Raw genomic sequence first — 22,658 nt, 5'->3', positions numbered from 1 at the left:
TAGGACTACCCACTTCCCCCAAATGTGGGTTAAACTGTGGATTAAACCACGGAGCCTAGGACTTGCTGATCAGAAGGTCGGCGGTTCGAATCGCCGCGACGGGGTGAGCTCCCGTTGCTTGGTCCTACCAACCTAGCAGTTCGAAAGCACGTCAAAGTGCAAGTAGATAAATAGGTACTGCAAGTAGATAAATAGGTACTGCTCCAGCGGGAAGGTAAATGGCGTTTCCGTGCGCTGCTCTGGTTCGCCAGAAGCGACTTAGTCCTGCTGGCCACATGACCCGGAAGCTGTACACCGGCTCCCTCGGCCAGTAAAGCGAGATGAGCGCCACAACCCCAGAGTCGGTCATGACTGAATCTAATGGTCAGGAGTCCCTTTACCTTTACTTTCCCCAAATTGGACACCATATAACATCAGATGGGAAAGTTCAAGGAAGAGTCTCTTTTTGCCTCTCTAGTTTGAAGTCAAGCAATGGCTGCAGAGGAGCTGGAACTGCAAACAAAGAATCTTCCACTGAAAGCCAATATCTGACCTTTGAATCACTTGTTGTCACATGATTTGAGAGGACGGTGCCCCACCCACACACCAAAGCGGTCCACACTGGTGGGATCCAGTTCCTCTCACCCCTGCTGTGTCCCCAGACCCTGCCGCTCACCACTCCTATCCCAACTCCCTTGCAGCCTGTGTAACCAGAGCCGAAATCTAAGTCGATACGTCCAACGCTTATGCTCATGCAAAATGAATGAAAAAGTAGCAGACACAAATTAATCAAGTTTTACTTTTAATAATTTTCTTAGTCAAAAGTGTAGCTTTGAAAATCTCTAGCTATTTGTGAAAATCTGAAAAGGTTGGGGAGCAGCCTCACTCTGAACAACACAGTTTGCATCTGGAGGCTGGGCTGAGCTGCTTCCAATCTCTTCCTTCACCAAATTAAACCAGTGCCATTTTGAAATTTTAAAAAAGTCAAGCCTTAAAAAATAATAATAAACAAACTGAGGATGTACTGTAGTTGCGCACTTTGATTTCAAGGATATGGTGGGGTGGGAAATTAAGTTTCTTGTACAGTGAACCAAACCACAAAATAAACGATAGTTTATAGAAACCACTGTAATTAGAATGTATTCTTAACGTTTGAAACCTAGTGAAAATAAGGTTGCCACCTTACATTTTTAAGGGTGTATCTACTTTTCAGTGCATCTACTCTTTTGTGCTGCCTATGCCAAGTGGTCAGTCAGTCAAACTTGCCACCTCCTTGGGCAAGAAAACAAGCTTTACATTTTAGAAGTCAGAGAAAACAGAACAGAAAGATAGCAGATAAAGTTGAACTCTTCCCTAGGAAGTAAACACGTTTTCCTAACCGAGGGCTGCACAATTCTCCAAAGGTACCACCTCTCTCATTTTTCCTGGACCCTAGTCTTCCAAAAGCAAGATGGCAATCTTAGTAGAAAAGGGATGCTAAATCTTTTAAATAACTTAAAAATCTTTTTTATTATTATTATTATAAAGCAGCAAAAAACATTTTCCTCTGCAGAAAGAAATGTTAGGAAACACACCAATGTAAATCACTGTTCGGAGGAGGAGGAGGAGGAGGAGGAGAAGAAGAAGAAGAAGAAGAAAAAGAAGAAGAAGAAGAGAACACCTGCTAGTTTTCAATTTCACAATAAATTCAAAACTATTTTAGAGCTATTCTTTAACCTCATCAGTACTGTCTGAAGAAGATTCTTTGGCATCTTCAGTCTCTCTGTTACTTTCCTCTTGATTTAGATTTTTGTTTTCCGATTTGGTCCCGTTAAGCAAAGAATTGTCACCATTCACAAATCCGTTTGCTGCAACTTCTGCCCCAATGGCTTCCTCAATCTTTAAGTCCTCTTGATCCTCTGTCTCTTCGTCCAAGTTTCTCAAGACAATTGGGAGTCTTGAGTCTGCCACAGTATTCTCTAGTAAGGCAATATTGCTCTCTTCATACTTGGGGAGGAGAACTCCTTCTGCCATTTGTTTGCCATAGTACTCTCTGTTGGCGGCCGCACTCTTGACTGCTTTCTCCAAAATTTCTTTCTCTCCTAAGCGCAGTTTAATAGCCATTGTCGCGTGACAGGTAAGGTCATGCGTTTCCAAAAAAGATTTATCATCCTAAAAACAGAAATTGGGGAGGGGAGAAGAGAAGAGAATAAAACGTTGTGTATTCACCAAAATCTAAGCAGGGCTTTGGATTTTAACCATAAAGCTGTACTTCTGTAAGTGGTCAAAGGTACCAGTTTTTTACACTGCTGTATTAATAATAACAATGCCATTGTTGTGCCAGGTCAAATGTAAAAATGAATGCAGTTATACATAGTGAAAGGTAGCAGCTGATAGGTGTTCTAGGCCTAAGGGGCAGAAAGAAGAGTCATTAAAGTGAGCAGATAATACTGAGTATGAAACTGTCTTGGAATCTTAAGTCAGTGGAGGTTTGCAATTCGAAGAACCCTTTTGAGAAGAGAAAAGTGTTTCCATGCCCAGAAAGACACTATAGAGCAGTGTTTCCCAAACTTGGGTCTCCAGCTGTTTTTGGACTACAACACCCATCATCCCTAGCTAGCAAGATTAGTGGTCTGGGATGATGGGAATTGTAGTCCAAAAGCAGCAGAAGAACTAAGCTTGGGAAACACTGCTATAGAGTAGCTGGAATGAGTGTGTCTGAAAAGTGGGTATAAATCATAAGCATTAAGAGGTCCATTCCTGCCTCCTCAACCCCAAAGTACCGCATACATACTAAAATAGAAAATTGCTTTTTTTCAGAAGCCCAGCATATGGGCTGTAGATCATGGTCCATTTCTGAATACAGTGGTACTTCGGGTTACATACGCTTCAGGTTACAGACTCCGCTAACCCAGAAATAGTACCTCGGGTTAAGAACTTTGCTTCAGGATGAGAACAGAAATCGCGCAACGGCAGCAGCGGGATGCCCTATTAGCTAAAGTAATGCCTCAGGTTAAGAACAGTTTCAGGTTAAGAACGGACCTCTGGGACAAATTAAGTACGTAACCAGAGGTACCACTGTACAAAGTTCAGAAAACCTACAGTGCAGCAGCCAAATGATGAGCTTACACCTCTAAACATCTCTCAAGCACAAAGAATACTATTAACTCCTTTCTAGAGGAGAAAGGCATCAAAGGGAATGTTTTTAAAAGATGAACTCATTCCTATGAGATTAGACCAAATATCCTGTTAGGTTTACAAGTACGAGCATGCTCTTAGAAGTCTTACCAAAATAGTGGTTTTGTAGGTTTTTAACAGAAGAGATGCCCTGGCTTCAAGGAATGTCCAAAGTTTCACCTCATTGTCCCAGCTCACTGGAAATTCAGAATTGCCAAGAGTGAAGATTCTGTCGATTGCATGCTCTCCTATCAAGTGTTCCTTCAGCTCATCTGTTGAGGAGGAGAAAGGACAATCAGCAATTGCTCCATTTATTTTGGCCTCTGGAAGGCTAACAAAACCGAACCATTCATGAGCATTAGTAAGTGGACCTGTTCCTTTCTGAGTTCTTCAGAGCTGAAGCTCCAGACTTTACTGGCACAGAATCGATTCTCTAAATTCAAACAGAGAATTGTTCCATTTATTCTGGCCATCACCACGTTCAATGTGATTTTCTTCCAGCTAAGTCTGTGAAAATATCACAGCCTAAGAAGGCTTCACCATCACAGAGTGTGTATTGTTCATAATTTTAAATTTTTGTGGTTTTACATTGCTTTTATTTATTTCATCTTACAAACTCACCTTGAGAGGGTTTTTTTTTTTTTTTTTGCATAAAGCGATAAATAAATACCTAACTAATGATCTTTTATTTGCAATTCTCCACCTTCCTCAATATAGCATCTCCAAGAGAAAAGAGGTATAAAAATCCTGAAGAATATATTTTGGCTTCCAAACTAGGCTTGTAAATAGCCACTTGTGTAATCAATTGTGACAAGTAAAATTTGCCTAGGTTGGTTACAGCATGGTGTTGATAATGGCAAGGTTGCAGGTTCAATCCTTGCATGGGACTGCTGCATATTCCTGCACTGCAGGGGGTTGGACTAGATGATCCTCAGGGTCCCTTCCAACTCTAAAATTCTATAAAAGCTTTTGCAAACTGGAAAATAGTCTTTCCATATCTTCAATGTTCCATTAATGTCTACTAGAGGATGGTATATATGGTCAAAAAGGCTGGGATATTTTTTCTTTGGTGGGCTAGTAATTTCTCTGGAATTCTTTGGAGGCCTGAACTTTCTTTCCTTAATCCCATTTTGACCTTCAAACAATCGAACAAAATTTGATACAATTTTTCATAACGGTGTTTGTTTGTTTTTTTACCTTCCGTCATGCAAAACACTCTAAGGAAAGCCAGAAGCTGAGCTGAGATTGGAGGCTCTGTTGAGTGCAAGGCAAACACACTAGAACTAGAAAAAAAAGGGAATAAGATGTCAGTCTTTGGTAGCTTGATTATCCGGTATGAAAATCCTTAATTTATAATATATTCTTATTATTGTAAAGTGAAGCTGTGTAAGGGTCAATCCAACTTCTGAGCATTAAACTGAAGCTGGTCAAACTTTTCTCAGATAAAAATTGAGCAATTCCTCCTCTATAATAGATTAGTCAAGTATTACGTTACTATTACTTTATATAACTACCTAATAAAAATTGTGCATGCTTTCATTTACCACGTTCAGACCTATAGAAATCTCATTTACAAGCTACAAAATATTAACACTTGCTGCCTTGACATACTGACCATCAGAAATTATTGAAAAATCCATTCGAAGAAAATCTATTCAATCTAGCAAGATAGCTGGCAATTCAACTAAAGAACACTGACTAGATATTGTACAATAGTATGAATTAAAAAGATTATGGTTCAAAAGTAACAGTGTGTGTTTGGATTTATGGTTCAAAAATGAAGGATGCTGAAAGCATTATAGGTCACAAATAGACCATGACAGTACTTTTATAATGAGGGGAAACAGAGAGCAAAAATAGCAAACCGGCATATTCTCTTGCCCTCCAACAGACAATTTATTCTAAAGATGTTGGTAAACGTGTCTCATAATCAGCAAACATGCTTAATAACAGAAATTTAAGATAACTATATAGGAGTGAGATATAATGTAGGCTCCACCTACTTTAATGAACAGCAGTTTTGCTATAATGTTCTACTTGACCTTAGAGCTTGAAATGTTTCAATACAAAAACAGCGTCTTTCAATTTGACTTACGTTGGGATGCCAGCGCGAGCTAAGACCTCTGCCTTCATAGCATACAGCCTGTCACTTTTACTCACTCCAAGCTTTATTTTCACTCTGTCATGTGAATTATTATCAAAGAAAAACCCACTGTGGATCACAAATTCAGCATTTGACCGAGTGCCATAAAAAATGTAAATCTAGGAGGATGAAAAGAGAAGCGAAGGGACAGAAAAATAGCTTAGGATCAACTCATGGAATGACAAATTACACATTACACAACCCGCCCCGCCCCCATACTATAGTGCTGCAGACCACAATGCATATGAGAATGCTATCTTTAAATAATGGACAAGGCAAACTTTAACCCTAGGAACTGCTTTTGCTCAAACGCTTTGGACGCTGTTCTAAACATAGAGACCTCTACCTGCATGTGCCCAAAGCTCCTCTATTGACCATCTTCAGAACTACATGCATTAGAAATAGAGAGCAACAAAATTCACACAGAAGTGCAGCTTTTCCCAAAAAATGGTGTACCATGAGCTGTCAAATGACTTGACCAAGCAAAGAAAGAGAACACCTCACCTAAAAAGATGGCATTCACATTCTAAAGGGACCTCAAAATATTACTGGATATTATATTATTCCTGAACAGGGTTCCGTCTGACAGAGTTTGCTGATACTACGCAGGGGGGAGGGGGGAGTTAACTGAGATTTTCCTTCTGCTCACCTTCCCAAGGCCACTGAATGGAAGCCAGCTAGCCGAGAGACTCGAGGTCTACTCTAAGTGTTAAATAACATCTAATTCTATAAATGTGTATTGTAGTTATCAGAACTGGTGCCCTATGATTAACTTTGGATAGTGCTTCCCCTTTTCAACAGATATCCAAGAGAATGCTTATCCTCTCTCCAGTGTGTCAACTCTGCTTCATCCTTCACCTCTGTCGCATTCTGTTAGTCATCAGTGGATTTATACTTGGGCTTTTTTAATAGAAAAAGCAAAGATCATCTGAGCGGCAGGGGTGCAAAGTTTTTGCAAAACACCAAAGCTAGTAAGTTTTCCTAATAACTAGAAATGGAAACCTATGCCCGCTAGTGAGAAGTGGGATCTAGGGTCGGTGTGACCCATTTCGCCACCAGCTCTGCCAACACTGTTGCTGTGGCGCTGGCATCAGCATCAACTTCTGGTGAGATATTGCCAAAATCTTGCAAGGTTTCTCGTGATTTCGTCAAGATCTTGTGGGACCAATGCCGGCACTGCTTCTGAGGCTTCTGCTGCCTGAGGCAGCTGCTTGGGCCGGCCCTGTACTTGCTGGAATATTCTGGTCTGTTTCCCTCTTCATGGGGATGGAGGGGGAAACAAGGTCTTGCTGCTAGCCCACATACATATCAGTGTAAGGCTGCAGAGCATAGCATATACCGGGGGTCGGCAACCTGCGGCTCCAGAGCCGCATGCGGCTCTTTAAAGCCTTTGCTGCGGCTCCGGGGCGGAGGCGCGGGGCGGGGGCGCGGGGAGGGCGCGAGGGGAGGGCGTGAGGGAAGGAAGCGAGGGCGCGAGGGAAGGAGGCGAGGGGCGGGGCGGGGCCGAGGGGAGGGCGCGAGGGAAGGAGGCGAGGGCGCGAGGGAAGGAGGCGAGGGCGCGAGGGAAGGAGGCGAGGGGCGGGGTCGAGGGGAGGGCGCGAGGGAAGGAGGCGAGGGGCGGGGTCGAGGGGAGGGCGCGAGGGAAGGAGGCGAGGGGCGGGGTCGAGGGGAGGGCGCGAGGGAAGGAGGCGAGGGGCGGGGTCGAGGGAAGGAGGCGAGGGGCGGGGTCGAGGGGAGGGCGCGAGGGAAGGAGGCGAGGGGCGGGGTCGAGGGGAGGGCGCGAGGGAAGGAGGCGAGGGGCGGGGTCGAGGGGAGGGCGCAAGGGGAGGAGGAGGCGGAGGAGTTAGTTGCCTGAAGCCACTGTTCAAAACTGGTCACTGTTTTGAAGGGGAGTGAAGAACACACACTCAAAAAAAGGTAACTTGTTAATTTAATGTTTATTATGTTTACTGATTTGTGCTTTGTGACTGTTTGAGGTGGGGTTTTTTTCTTGGGAGGCTGGGCGGCGCGAAGAGAGGGAGGCTTGTGGTAGCGTCGGGGCTTGTCTCTAGCAAAGTAAGTCCTCGCTATTTGGTCACATGCGCAGCAGTGTGGCTTCGGAGCTCCAACACTTGCTTTGCCGGCTGCTTTCAAAAGCGTCGGAATCAGCTGTGCTGTTGCTGGGTAACCGGATCGTCCCAGCAGCCATCTTATCTGCCCATGTGGTCTTCTGAGGCGGCCGCCAGTAGAAATTCCACGTGGGAGTTAGTTGCCTGAAGCCCCTTTTTAAACTTAAGCAGGGGGAAGTTTGGTGAATTGTTATGCAACAGCTTATTGCTGGTCTTTGTCGTCCCGCCTTTGTAAGCAGGCTGCATTGAAAGGGGGCATATACACTGGTCACTGTTTTGAAGGGGAGTGAAGAACACACACTCAAAAAAAGGAAACTTGTTAATTTAATGTTTATTTATATGAGGAGTAGTAATTCTGAGGGGTCAAACAAAGAAATAATAAAAAGTGTCAAAAAAGGTATTTTTATAATGACGAATGCCTCATTATTATATATTATTTACATCAGACACTGATTATGATTTATGGTACACTGGGGCCCTGATTAATTTTCTATGGCATTTTGGGGCATTGGTTATTGGGCATAGCAAGTTGTGGTCGCGTGGAATTTGTGCTTTGTGACCTTTTGAAGTGGGGTTTTTTTCTTGGGAGGCTGGGCGGCGCGAAGAGAGGGATTATTTTTATAATGACGAGGATGACATTGGGCCCTCATTATTAATTATTATTTACATCAGGCACTGATTATGATTTATGGTTCACTGGGGCCCTGGTTAATTTTCTTTGGCATTTTGTGGCATTGATTATGCAGTCGCGGTCGCGTGGAATTCCACGTAGAGTTAGTTGCCTGAAGCCCCTTTTTAGTTGCTTGAAGCAGGGGAAAGTTTGGTGAAAGTTTGGTGAATTGCTGCCCAGGAGTGTGGTGGAGTCTCCTACTTTGGAGGTCTTTAAGCAGAGGCTTGACAACCATATCTCAGGAGTGCTCTGATGGTGTTTCCTGCTTGGCAGGGGGTTGGACTCGAGGGCCCTTGTGGTCTCTTCCACATATGTATGTGAGCAGGTCTTCTCCAACATGAACTATATTAAAAACAAACACCGATCACGCCTCACAGATGACAGCTTACAAGCCTGTGTGAAAATGAAGGTGACGTCTTACAGCCCTGATGTGCAGATACTGAGCACTGAGGTTCAGGAGCAAAAGTCCCATTAACCTGGTTACCTGGTTGTAAATTAAATATTTTAATTAGCTATTAATTTGTCCTTTTTTCTTGAGATTGACAGCTGACTGCACGATCCTGTATATATAGCATTAAGGCCAGAAACAATATATGCAGTGTTATATTTGTTTTAAATGTTGCAATGTTTTTGCGGCTCCCAGTTGTTGTTGTTTTTTTCGGAAACGGGTCCAAGCGGCTCTTTTTGTCTTAAAGGTTGCAGACCCCTGGCATATACAAAGAGGAAGGGAGCACAGTTGGGAAAGGAACAAAAAAGAGACTCAGAGGAGGTAGGAACCAGGTCCCCCGAACAGCAGCACACATCAGTAGAAGAAGAAAATCTGCACCCTGATCTCTTTAGTAATTCACGTGCCAGTCACCATGTTGCTTTTCAGGTACCAGTGGCTAATGGATGCCTGGATTTTTGGACTCTAGAGAAGGGGGCATAATATTCTTTCCACTTTCCCCACGTATATAAGTATCAAATTTAACTTAATTGTGTGCATGTTTATGGGGACAAATGACCTATTTTATTTTATTTTATTTATTTATTAAATTTGTATACTGCCCGTCACCTGAAGATCCCAGGGAGGTTAGCAACAGACTATGAGAACATCCAATAATTTTACTTAATAATGTTGTTTGCTAAATTAGCAGCTGGGACATGTTTCAGAAGTGCAAGAAATTTATGAGAAATTGTAAACCTATATGAAGCATCCACTTCAAGCTGTTGTGACAGGGTGGGGTATAAACAGCATTAACAAATAGCTCTTTATACTACATCACAGGGAAGTCCAAGAATTAATGGTCAACAGTAATAATGGACAACATGAATCGCAAGGATATGAGAAGTGAGCACTGAAGGCAGATATTGATGCCTGTTAAAAGGAGCTATACATCCCTTGGAGAATGGATCCTGACAGCTGAATTGGTTAGTGACATCATCTTTTATTTTCTGGACGGTTAAGTGGTAAGAAGTCAGAAAACAGCTGAATGTGAACTAAATAATGCCAAAGAGCAAAATGCTGAACAAACAATGGCTGCCCAGCTCATGATGCTCAGGTCAAGTATTTTAAACGTCCTCACCTACGTGAACATTTCTACCAATGTGCTATCATTCAAAACAAAAAATGGCTGAGTTACTCATGGCACAAGGTAAGGTTGCTTTAGATCAAGGCATTCTTCTTCCTTTGCACTGAAAAAAGCACTTTTTATGTTACAAAAAAAAAAGCTATCTATCCTCAGTCTTTATAACACATTTGTAAGGAATGTCTCATGGAACACTCCTAGTGAAAATTAACAAGACTCCTGAAGCTAAATTAGAATTGCGTGTATTTACTATCAATTGGATGCATCTGTACATGTACGAATTCTACACATGGAACTTCAAATGTTAAATCACACACACACACATCTCAAGATTACCTGTTCGTCAGCCTTAAAATCTTGAAGTGCTACACATTCACAACGGTCATCTTCCAAATTGTAGCCTGTAGTGATCTATACAGAGGATTCAAAAGAAAGAAGAAAAATGTTCAGCATTTTAAAGTTGAAGCTTGTTTGTGTGAGCCTGATCTTCCTTTAAAGCAGGCACCCCCCCCCAAACTCGGCCCTCCAGATGTTTGGGGACTACAATTCCCATCATCCCTGACCACTGGTTCCGTTAGCTAGGATGATGGGAGTTGTAGTACCAAAACAGCTGGAGGGCCGAGTTTGGGAGTGTCTGCTTTAAAGGATGTAAAATGACCACTACTTAAAAAATAACAAGAAGAAACAGCACCTACTACCCTGTAACAAAGTCAAGCCCCTTAGTCCTTGGGGAAGTTACCTTGTATTTTCCTTTCTTTTAGAGCAGTGATTGGGGAACCTGTGCCCATCTAGCTGTTGCTGGATTCCATCTCCCTTTAGCCCAAGCCAGCATGGACAATGGTCAGGGATTATGGGAGTTGTAGTTTAGCAACATCTGGAGGGCCAGAGGCTCCCCAACCCTATTTCAAAGGCTGGTGAGAGATTGGTCAGATAACCCCCCCCCCTTTTTTTTAAAGATGGGGACAACATTTGTGCACTTCCAGCTTGCAGGGACCTCACCTGTTCTCCAACAATTCTCAAATATTATAGAAAAGCTATAAAAAATGGCACCCTTCTAGACCACTTTGTGTTGGTCCTGCGTTCACTCCTCTCGCACATAACAGTGCTGTTGAGTTTCAAGTTACTCCCATGGCTCCTCTGCAGCACTGCATTAAGAGAACTAGTTTCTGTCACACACTTCAACTCTCAGTGCATTTTTCATCACTCTGAATCAAAAAGAGGAGTGGATAACTGTGAATCTTTGGGGGGATACTTTCTTCAGAGGACTCCAATTTAGTTGCAAATAATCTCTTTATCTGAAACTTAGGTAATTATTCTTAGATGGTGATGGGATTTTGCTGTGGGAAGATGAAGAAGTTGCCACTTAACCATATTTCTTTTATCAAACCACAAGGACTAAAGTGGCTCATTATTAACATGGAAATTGTCCCACAATATTATTTTCATAAAGCAGGAATGTTCTTGATAAATCAAGCTGTACAACACAGAAAACATACCAATCTCAAGGAACAGGCCTCATACATAGTTGTGTCCTGAAGATGGGATTTGAAACAAAATCTACAGTTTCAATTGGGGCTGTAATGCTTAGTTGAATAATCAGTTAAATCAATAGATTTAAAATCTTTTGATTGATTTAAAAGAGTGCCCTATTTAATCAAGGAGCAGAAGAGAAAGAGGGTTGCAGGTATCATCTTAGAGGAGATATTAATCTTATATCACATACAAGTGAATGCCTTTTCTAGTATGTTGCCTGCTCTGACACATGCCATCATTTAAAAACAAAGGGAAAATGTTTTTTCTTCTTCTTCAAAGTAACACCTTTAATCAGAATACTTTAAATTGGATGACAATCAGTTTCAAGTGTTTCAGGGCTCTTCTAATGTTTCGATATATAGAATTTGTGGGAGGGTGCCTGGTTTTATGGCATATGAAACTTGTTTTATGGGCTTTCATTTTAATTTTTTTTAAAAAAGCTGTTCCTCTCATTCCCTAGTGGAATAGCTTCCTGCTGTTTCGTCCTTCTCAAAGGTTTCTCTTTTCCTTATATCATTTTTGTTTGTATACAAGTGTTCCAAACAAAAAAGCAGCTTGGAATTTGGGCATGTCGGATTTTTATAGTTCTATAAAAAAAAATTCCTCTTGTCCCAGGAGCTGAAAAGTGAGGAGAAACTATCCATGGGGGATCAAACCCATAAGGACTAGCGCAGTAGTCCCAGCTAATCCCCAGCACCAACACCCAGGGGAAATATAGACTACAGTCTAGCAAGGAGGGAGGGGGGCTAGGAAAAGCAAATAGCCACAGCAAAGGGCTCTGAACCAAATAAAATCCAAAGAGCTAATGGACAGTTTTGATTTTGAGTATCAACCTGCCCACAACATTCATTGAGCTCAAGGGAAACATCCCCTTCTATATCAAAGGGACATGAAAAGTAAACCTTAAGACATGAAAAATAGGCCAATATATGCACAAAATGATGAATTAAAATGTTTCATTAAAATGCAAACTTTGGATTCCCCCCCCCCCTTCCGAAAATGCTTAAAGCTAAATGCAAATTCAATGTTACAGTGCTGGTCAGGTTTAGTTATAGGTCCCCACTACAGTTCATGGACTGAGGGTGGAAGGGCAACAGATAGGAGGACTCCTCCCTTTACATTCCAGCCATACAAATTATTGAGGTTTACACGAACGCACACTCTATCCAGGCAAAACTCATGCATATCATCCCAGTTGAAGGACACATCTACTCGGGCAAAAGCACTTGAAGGGGGCTAGGGTTAGGGTTAGCGAGAGGCATGGAGGAGCACCAGCCTGAGGGAATGCCAAGGGCTAGACAGAGAGGCTTGCAGGGCTGCATATAGACCTAGGCTTGAGATTGCTATATTATTTGCAGCTATGTTTGGAGAAGGTGCATGAGGTTCAGAAATGTCTTTGCCAACCAAATGGGACAGTGCAGATGTCCCAGCGCAGATGAAAACTGTTTACACCCAGGTGTGCTACAACAAATGGGCAAGTCCCGTCAATGAAGCATTTCCCTGTGAGCTTAGCACAACTCTGGCCTCTGATTCCATACTGATGCTCCATGAAATCCTGACTCACTGCATGAAAGCTGGAAGAGAGATGACCCTGCCTTCTTTGAAGTCTGCTGCAAAGTTGGTGGCGAGATGTTTCTCCAGTCAGTCAGCTATAATGCATCTCTATTCTTGCTCTACCCCATGGGCCTTTCTTCTTCTTCTTCTTCCACAAGCTAAATAATAAAAGGCTCTTTTGGTTTTAGCTGGAACCATGTCCATCCTGCTTTCTCTTGCTCCTGACACTACTAATTAGATCATCCTGTTCCAAGAACTCTGTCAAGAATACTGTCTTCATGTATTTCTCATTGTTATTTTCTAGCGGTATTGTGACTTGACAGTCAAACTGGTTGCTGGTGCTGCCAGAGGTTTAGAGCCTACTGGGCGGAGAGGATCATCATGCAACAAGCCCAAAATTACTAGTATTAATACTATAGAAAAAGAGAGATACAAGAGATCCATCAGCTGGTATCAAACATCATAGCTTGAGAAAGGAGGCAACATATCTCTGTTTTTACTGCAGATTTGGATAAAGACAACTTCTGCACAAAGCAGTTCCTTTGCATATACTTTCTCCCCCCCAGCAAAACTTGTATTGATGATTTTGTTCCTCAACATTATATTGTACTTCTTCTCCTTTCCAGCTATTAGTTTTAAGGTGGTACGGTCCTCTGAAACAAACATTTGCATCCCCAAATCAACACCTTTCATGCCTAGAGGGTGCCCCCCATTCTGCTGCTTACTGCAGTCACACCTCGGGTTGAAGTAGCTTCGAGATGAGTATTTTCGGGTTGCGCTCCACGGCGACCCGGAAGTAACGGAGTGCATTACTTCCAGGTTTCACCGCTCACGCAGACACTCAAAATGACATCATGTGCATGCGCAGAAGCGGCGAAATGCGACCCGCGCATGCGCAGTCGGGTCTTACGTTTACTTCAGTTTCTGAACAGGGTTCCGGAACGGATCCCGTTCGTATCCAGAGGTACCACTGTATTGGAATTCTTTTACCTCCGAGTGTCTGGCTCCTTCTTTTTGTGTGTGTTAAACACCTGTTAAAAATATCTCCTTCGTCCTGACATATTTAGAGTTGTCTTGTCAACCTGAGACATATCCATTATCCCAGGGATAGCCACTGTGAATTAGTCAATGTGCTGTTAGACACACTCTCTCTCTCTCTCTCTCTCTCTCTCTCTCTCTCTCTCACACACACACACACACACACACACACACAACCCAACAACACTGTTCTTACCAGCCCATTGGTGTGATTACACATGTCCCATAAAGGAATCAGTGCTAAGGTAACCCGGGAACCATCCTCAGCAGGAATCTGGTTTTGTCGTGTCATGACAGAGGAAACTGCCCATCTACAAAACAAAATACTCCGTTTAGTGAAAGCCATAGATAGACAAAAAGTTCCAATTCAGATTATAATCCTTCCCAACTTTCTGCCAATAGCAGGGGAAAAAATCTGCTCTTAGTACCAACCAGTCAGGTGAAAAGACATATTGTTAGAATTGAACAGGGTCCCTCTGAGCACATCAAGAGCCAAGGAATAACTGTTCAGTATAAGAACTGAAATGAGTTCACAGTTCTTTCAGAAGAACATCATTCTTTCTCCATTTCAACAACCTAGGGTTTTGGGGGTGGGTGGGTCATTTTGCTTGTTGTTGCTACTGCAAAACAATTGGGAATCAGAATCCCTTGCCAATCTACTGTCTTCTGTCCACGTATGGTGACCTTTAAAGCGATATACAGCTTTGGCCCTTGAAGGAGCATCTCCACCCCCATTGTCCAGCCCAGACACTGAGGTCCACCTCTGAAGGCCTTCTGGCAGTAACGTCACTATGAGAAGTGAAGTTACAGGGAACCAGGCAGAGGGTCTTCTCGGTAGTGGTGCCACCCTGTGAAGCACCCTCCAACCAGATGTCTACGAAATAAATGTCTATATGACTTCTAGAAGACATCTGAAGGCAGCCCTGTATAAGGAAGCTTTTAATGATTTATGGTTCATTGTATTTTAAGTATTTTGTTGGAAGCCACCAAGAGTGGATGGGGCAATCTAGTCGGATGGGAGGGGAGTAATAATAACATTATTATTGTTGTTGTTGTTGTTAATAGTAGTAGTAGTAAGTAGTAGTAGTAATAATAATAAATCACTTGCAGCATCTGTCTTCTGAAAACCTAAAGGAATGTGGGACAGACTAAGCAAACAAACAAGTTGTATCCAGTTTTGCTTAATGTATTGGTTTGATGTGACAGCTCAATAATAAGTCAGAAAATTAAGATAATTTCTCTGGGAGTCAATTCAGACATAGCAAGACTTCTATGAATGTAATTCCTTTTCTTACAAAGCATGCTCCAGCATATATATATATATATATATATATATATATATATATATATATGGTCTTACTTTTGTTTTAACAGATACCAGAGTATTAAATAGTAACTGTGGGCCAAGGCCAATTAAAAAAGTAATATAAAGCATTAAGAAAAGTAATACAACAGCATTTAGAAACAACCATTAACTAATGCTAACTGGTTAGCTATAAAACTTTTGATGGTAAAATCTAGATGGCTAAATTAATTATATTCTCTGATCTGTAATATAACTACTATGGCTGGACCAGGGATTCATGATTAATAACTTGATTATTTTCTGGGGAAGCATTTGAAGGCATTTAACAACCCACTTTTATATAAAAAGGGAAACCAACCTGTAATCATCATAAGTGAAAGAATCCTTTAATGGCAGTTTGCTGGCATTAGGATGGGTCTGAGAAATAAGAGGATTCAGAGAAGAGTTGAAAAGGAAAAACAAAACAAAAAACAACAACCAGAAATCAGTCAGCAGAATTTCATTATTTAGCTGCCTAACAGATCCTAACAAGAGCCAAATGAAGCAGGAGGCGTCCAGCCGCGCTACAGAGGGATCATCATGCTATTATGCTCTCATACATCACTGTCAACTTAATTTGTTGTGCCCAGCAGCCGCTATAAATCTGTTTCTTCATATTTCAAAGACTGGAACCCACAACATCTCTCACACACACATTTAAGGTGGACTCCCATCTCCACGCCACACATAAAAACTTGATTGAGAAAAGGCTTGTCCCAATTCTTTTCTTTTCTTAACCTGAAATGTTAATTCTATGTTCTCCTTAGTCACATTTAGGGGTGAATGTATTTTAAGCATCTCTCTTCCTTTACATCCAAAAATGCTTCTTTTTCTTTTTTTAAAATAATAATAATTAGACGTTACATATACCCTGCAAGTCATAATACATTTAAATGTTGAAGCAGTTATGGTCACATGCATAGGTTATATAATTATATTTTGGACATACCACATGTTAAAGGCTGCGTGCCTCTGCACCTTACAAGGCAGTAAGCCCTATTGAGATAAATGGAATTAAGCTCTGAGTAACCATGCTTAGAATTGGGAACGTAGGAAGCTATTTGTCCCTCTACTTCAGGGTTGTCTATGCCAGTGTTTCACAACCTTGGGCCTCCAGCTGTTTTTGAACTACAATTCCCATCATCCCTGACCACTGGTCTTGCTAGCTAGGGATGATGGGAGTTGTAGTCCAAAAACAGCTGGAGGCCCAAGGTTGGGAAACACTGGTCTATGCTGACTGGCAGGGACTCTCTAGGATTTGGGATGGAGTCTCTCTGGTCTTCTCTGATCTGGTGGAGGGGAAACCAAGGCGGGTAAAAAGGAAAGCCTCTTCCCATCTATGTGAAGGAAATGTGAACTTGTCATTCCTACTCCTCCTGCAGAATGCTGGGATCTCACTCTGGGGTTGGGTTGAAATACTCCACATCTGTTGGGAAAAGAATTCTGAGCAGGGAGGGGTTGTTTGTTTGTGTGCATTAACCACCCCACCCCCCGGATAGCTCTGCATGATACTCTTAATTTTAGGGTTGTGGGTTTGAGTCTCATGTGTTGGGTGAAAGACTCCTGCACTGCAGGGGGTTGGGCTAGATGATCCTAAAGGAAATCTGAATCTAAAATCTCTCCCTTTGGGAAGGAGCTCATAACATGCCCAGTGCCTGCCGCTCAGCCAGCCCCAGAAAGAGGAAGCTCAACGACTTTGGGGGTGTCTCAGGAATTTTACTTTCTGAAATATGGCAAGCCTACCTTAATTATTATGAGGAAATAAGAATGATTTAAAAGAGGAATTAATTACACAGAACTAGCCTCACGTTTCTGGCCAACCGACTTCAAGTACTTCCAAAGCCACTTTGCCTTATGCACTTTAAAACACAGTAGCTAAAAAGAATCATAGCCTTTTGAACATGCTTAAAAAAAACCTTTCCCCTCTTAAGAGATTGAGAGCCATTAACAGTATCATTTTAATATTCCATTTCAATTACAGTTGAATAGGCAGGTTTCAGTAAGTGATCAAATGAATGGTTATTTCTAATGATACAAATGAGTTTTGCTTGGATGTATCTTTGCAACACTGTTAATGCAAGGAGCTCTATGTAGTGTGCTCCTTTTTCTTCTTTTTTTTACTCTTGATGCATTAGCATCACAAGTGCATGGTAATTTATCATCTCTCACAGTAATGTACTTGCTGGCACTGTGTGCAGGACAGTAGGGGATGAGGTAAAAGTGGCTCAAACCGTAAATCAATTAGAAAACAAAAGCTTGTGCTCAGTGCACAATTTTAGGCAAATTATATATTACAAAAGACTGCCAATTGGGTGTTATGTCCCAGGTGTCTGCTCTCTCCAACCCCTTAAATTAGCGCTATGGATGGACTAGCTCTGAAAACCACGGCTCTCTCAACTAATAAAAAATAAGTGATTTGGTTTACATGCAAAATTTCATTTCAGACTATTTTAGTTGCATATTCTCAGAATAATTTGTGTTAAGCTCAGTGTCACAATTTAGGATAGTCATTATCACTAGTCTCATTATAAATCAAAAAGCATATTGAAATCAAAACCAAGCACAAAATTTTTCAGTTATCCCGTTTTTGCTGTTTGACAATGTGGGCATTGATACAGTGAAAATATATAATTCAAGGTTACACAAATGGTCTGATTTTGGTAAAAGTTACCTTGACAAGTAAAAAATGTTCACAGATAACTGGTTATTAATTTGCTTAGATATTTTGCATTGACATGGCGGGGGAAAACACATTAGAAAGCCAACATCTTGTCTTGTTATGGGCAAACCCTTTTTGAAAATACCTATGGACATCATAAAACAACCTTAGACAAAAAGTGCTGTTACTGTACATTATTTTTGTGTAACAATTCAACTAAGAAAAGGGTTCTTCCAGCTAAGCGGTCATACCCTTTGGTTAAGATCACTCTGAAGCAAAAATGGGATTGCTAGAATGGCTATGACTCCACCTACTGGTACCAAACTGGAACACATTTAATACAGAATACAGCCTTAGAACTCTTGTCTTAAAAACATGCAGAAGGGCAATTTTCTTCAAGATGGAATTTAACATCGATTAAGATATAGTTGATCAGATTACTTCACCACAGACTGAAAGAAGCTAACTTTTTCAGAGAATGAAAGCTCACACAGACCTTATTGTTTTGAAATCTGTTTATCCAGTAAAAAAACGACAAAAACAAAAACGATGTTGGCTTACAGAAAATTAAAAATTGACCTTGTTTTTGTTTTCATTATTATGATTTTTTAAAACAACAACAACAGCTCTTTAAACAAGACAAATATACAACTGATTCCGATGTCACATTAAACCAGAATTCACCTAATAAACCCGGTCAGTGGAAGCTCTGTTTGCACAATGGGACTTTCAACCACAAAAGCAATTAGCTGAGGGGGTCAGGGGAACCCCAAGAACAATGTATGAGGTGAGAGGAAATTGTTCTGTCCAGCAAGCTGCCAAAACTGCAAAGCTAACTTACACCCTAATGTTCAACTGTGGCTTAATGATTCCCTGCTTTGCTGTACTTATGCCCATGCCAAACCACAAGCTTGTTGTGTCCTTCGAACTTGGGCTCTACAAACAAACCACGAGCCATAGCCCAAGTTTGTTATCAAGTGATTGCTACATTGCAGGGGGTTGTATTAGATGACCCTTCCAACTCTGCAATTCTGACTCCAATGCAACAAAGCAAGGCTTGTGGCTTTTTGCAGCCATGATCGAGGGAAGAGTGAAATGGGGAATTCTGAGTAGCGTTATACATGAACTATGGTTTAATATGACATTCAAATATATAGTCGTACCTCGGAAGTCAAATGGAATCTGTTCCGGAAGTCCATTCGACTTCCAAAACGTTTGGAAACCAAGGAAACTCCTGCAGCCAATCAGAAGCTGCAGAAGCTGCGTCGGACGTTCGGGTTCCGAAGAACGTTTACAAACCGGAACACTCACTTCTGGGTTTGTGGCATTTGGGAGCCAAAACGTTCGACTCACAAGGCATTCAACTCCTGAGGTGCGACTATCCATAAAGTCACTTAAAAGCCTTGTACTGAACAGACCAATTTAACCTAACGAAAAAAGGAGCAGACCACTGCCTCTGGAAAATCACCACTAAAAGGGCTCTGCTTCACATGCTAGCGGGTTCATGAACAGAGGAAGCCTAGAGCAGAGCCTCAATACATAGAAACTTGCCTATTACCACCTCAGGCTATGCAAATGGGCATTTCCTAAGGTATTCTGGTCCGGGACATAATCTTAACAGTACACTCTCATTAAAAACATGCAATCTACACATCCACTCTGTGTCAAGAGTAACCAACATGGTGCCCTTCAGATGATGTGGACTACAACTCCCATCATACCTCAATGCTGGTCATGACTGGGGCTGAAGTGACTTGTAGTCCAAAATCTGGAGAGCATCATTTCAGTTGCCCCTGCCCTAAGGGACTATGTGGCCCATGTGTAAATGCTATGTTTGTCATCCCTTGGTAACTAACCTGATTCCAGCTCCTTCTCAGTATTTTCTCATTTCCTGCCTCAAACCATACAAATTCATCAAACACTGCCCATAGAAGAAAGTTGTAACAGAATGCAAACTTGATTATGCATTTTGAAGTGTATGCTTTGCCCATAAAGGTATTAATTCAAGGAGGAAAACATAGGACTTCTCAATCTGTGGATGCACATTTATAATTCCAGTTTTATCCTGGTTGTGTTGCCGATACTAAAATAGCACTGAAAGTGGACACATTCCATATCTAACACAATTGGTGTTTAATAATGTGTTAAATGGCAAAAACTAAAAATGATCAGGGAAAATAAAAGTCAACAGCTTTATACAATGTTTTTGAAAGCCATCTGTACCTTTTAAGATACTTTTTTCAAAGGAAATTTCCTTATTTGTACAGTTCCAGAAATCAAGCTCTACTCTTAATGGAGCACAGGAAACAATACTGAATTATAATACAAAATTATTACTGTTTCACAGCAACATATACGTGTTTAGAGAATTGTGTTATAAAGAAATTAATTGCTGAATTTCTGAGAATGCTTTCCAGAGTTTTAAAGTATGTTGGCGTATCTCTGCTGAAGTGACCAAGAGAAGAATACTCTGATTAAAAAATCGATTTAGCATGCAGCTTCTCTTTACAGTCCCTCGGTAAAAATGAAATCTCCCTAACAAACACTTAATAAAACCTGTCAATATATCTAGAAAGAAAAATGACACAAATGCATTAAGTATTAAATACCCTTGGAAAAAGTCACATATTCCATGAATTTTTGATGTACTATCTTGACATTAATGTAAAACCTTGATATTTATAATTGACAGATATTTAATAAAGTATAGAATATGGCTGCTGCAGAGCATGCAAATTTTTCAGGTTGATCAAAAAGAGATAGACACTTATTCAAATGAAGCAACCAGTTGATAAATGGCAAAAATCAGATCTTTTAAGTTCATGCTTCCTTAGCTTTAGAAACAGTATTACATTCACTTTATTTTAGTCAACTCTGAATATGTAGCAGACTTCTAAAAAAATGCAAATGGGAACATTAGGACAAATGCTTAATTGAAAAGCACACACTGCCGTTTTATTGGACTAGTAATAAGACTATTTACATGGATATTTGTAAACAAAGAAAGGTTTGGAGATGGGAAATTTAATGCTAATAGATGGTGAATCAAGAGACCATGGCATGCAGTACAACCCTATGTATGTCTACCTCAATCACTAGGATCATGGTCAGCTCCATTTGCTTAATAATTTATCCAGATTATAACTAACACTTTAACACATAGCTAGGCAATTCCATAACTGACATAGTGAAGAGTTCACATGCCACCTTGGAAAATATATTATCACCTCTTCTCCTGTCAATGGGAGCCTTGCTCTTAATTATTCCAATTTTACAAATATATTAGTGCAGAGAAAAACAAAAAGAGAAAGAAGGAGAGAACAAGAGCCAACACTGAAATGTGCCTGTATTTAAATATCAGCTGCCACTTGCATTGCTGTTTAATGTATTGGATTAGCAATCAGAAAACTACCTTCAACTGTTTTCCTGCAGCGAGTAATGGCATTGCAGAATCTGGATTGAGTTCATTCCTGTATTAATAGCTCACACATGCATCTGAGTTCACTGACCAGTTAATGTTAACTGTATGGTGTAGAATATGATGGCTGCCAGAAGAGGCCTTCAGAAGTCCATGTCTTCACATGAGCTTAATTTGCTGGTGAAAAGAATCCATACATTAATTCTCATCTTTCCAACAGCCACAAGGAATCCCTGAACGGCACCAAGATGAGGTTATTTTCTTTGTATCATCTCAACGTGGGTTATAGTTAAGACCTTTGTGGCAAAAAAGCAAGGGGACTTTAAGGTACTTAGAGGCTTAAGATTTTCACCTTGTTAAGTTGCATGTCTTTGAACACAGAGCTCAAGGCTTTTTCCCCCTTTTGACCAAGCACAATGCTTTGCTGCCTCATTCTCAGTGGTCTCCCCTTTATCCTAATGAGATCTTTTTTCCTCAGCCCCTTCCTATTAATAGGCAGGAGGGGGAGGAGAGATCTCATTAACAATCAGTCTGGATGCTACATGATGATTTCAGGCCAACGTGTAAAGTGTGCAGAAAAAAACAAGCATGTGCCATGCATGTGCATAAGGCTTGCCGCAGTAAAATCTATCAGCACTTTCTGGCTGCTACTGCTCTGTCAGCCACGAAAAACCTTTGAAGCAAACAGCTCTAAGAGAACCTCTTCTCTCTAAAGTTGCTGTAACTGCAAGTCCTGTTAAACAAATAAATAACAGAAAAAGCAGATCTGCAACATTTGATTAATAAGGTACACTGGTTGATGAAGTAACTGTTTCAACATGAGTACAATACATCAAGTGGCAAGAAGAGGTATCTTAGAGGAGGCACATCACTCCTTTTATTAGAGGCATTCCCACTCTTCTTTCACGTGGAAGCAGAATGCCTCTTCTAAACTGATACAACACATATGTACATCCACTTTAAACTATTTTATTCCTATGCAGCTTTAGCCAATCAACTAAAACTCAGCTGATTAAATCAGCTGTTCCCCTGATTAGGTAATAGCCGTATCAAAGAGAAACTCACCTGGTCTGAGTGCTTTAAAATTAAGTACTGTGTACAAGAATAACTGAAATTATGTTTGCAAATAATGAGATACGACTGAATTCAAACACCTTATCATGAAAACTACAGAAGTTAATAAGTAATATCAGCTGCTTAACAAATACGTTAACAGAATACGAACAAATAAGAGATTACATGAAAAAAAATGGGCCCCCATAATCGGCAAAAATATACTACTGGATATCTGGGAAAATATTTTGCAAATGGCATATAGATTCTCCATAAATACAGTAAAAAGGGTGGACTGTTTTAAGATCATGACTAGGTGGGTATATTACTCCAGATCAGATACAAAAGATCAATATGTAGGCAATAATACTTTTTTTAAAAATAATGTAGATTGGTTTATAATCCATCTATTAAAGAATGGGCGTAGAATAAAA

At 40.9% G+C, this 22,658-nt stretch overlaps 1 protein-coding gene across 2 annotated transcripts in view; it reads right to left on the bottom strand.

Moving 5' to 3' along the window:
- Positions 1-764: 764 nt before the first annotated feature.
- SETD3 (SET domain containing 3, actin N3(tau)-histidine methyltransferase) overlaps positions 765-22,658 on the bottom strand; it is a 51,927-nt gene continuing 30,033 nt past the window's right edge. For both annotated transcript variants that reach the window (XM_082218020.1, XM_082218019.1), the window contains exons 7-13: positions 15,414-15,472; positions 13,946-14,060; positions 9,961-10,035; positions 5,231-5,397; positions 4,333-4,418; positions 3,247-3,407; positions 765-2,130 (exon numbers count right to left, since the gene is read on the bottom strand). In XM_082218020.1, coding sequence (XP_082074146.1) covers positions 1,684-2,130; positions 3,247-3,407; positions 4,333-4,418; positions 5,231-5,397; positions 9,961-10,035; positions 13,946-14,060; positions 15,414-15,472 — 1,110 coding nt within the window. In that variant the 3' untranslated portion in view covers positions 765-1,683. The remainder of the gene's footprint in view (positions 2,131-3,246; positions 3,408-4,332; positions 4,419-5,230; positions 5,398-9,960; positions 10,036-13,945; positions 14,061-15,413; positions 15,473-22,658) is intronic.

Source organism: Podarcis vaucheri (assembly GCF_965113315.1).
Source record: "Podarcis vaucheri genome assembly, chromosome: 1".
NCBI lineage: Eukaryota > Metazoa > Chordata > Lepidosauria > Squamata > Lacertidae > Podarcis > Podarcis vaucheri.
Note: the sequence above shows the minus strand (reverse complement) of the source record. Positions and strands in the feature narration are given on the sequence as shown.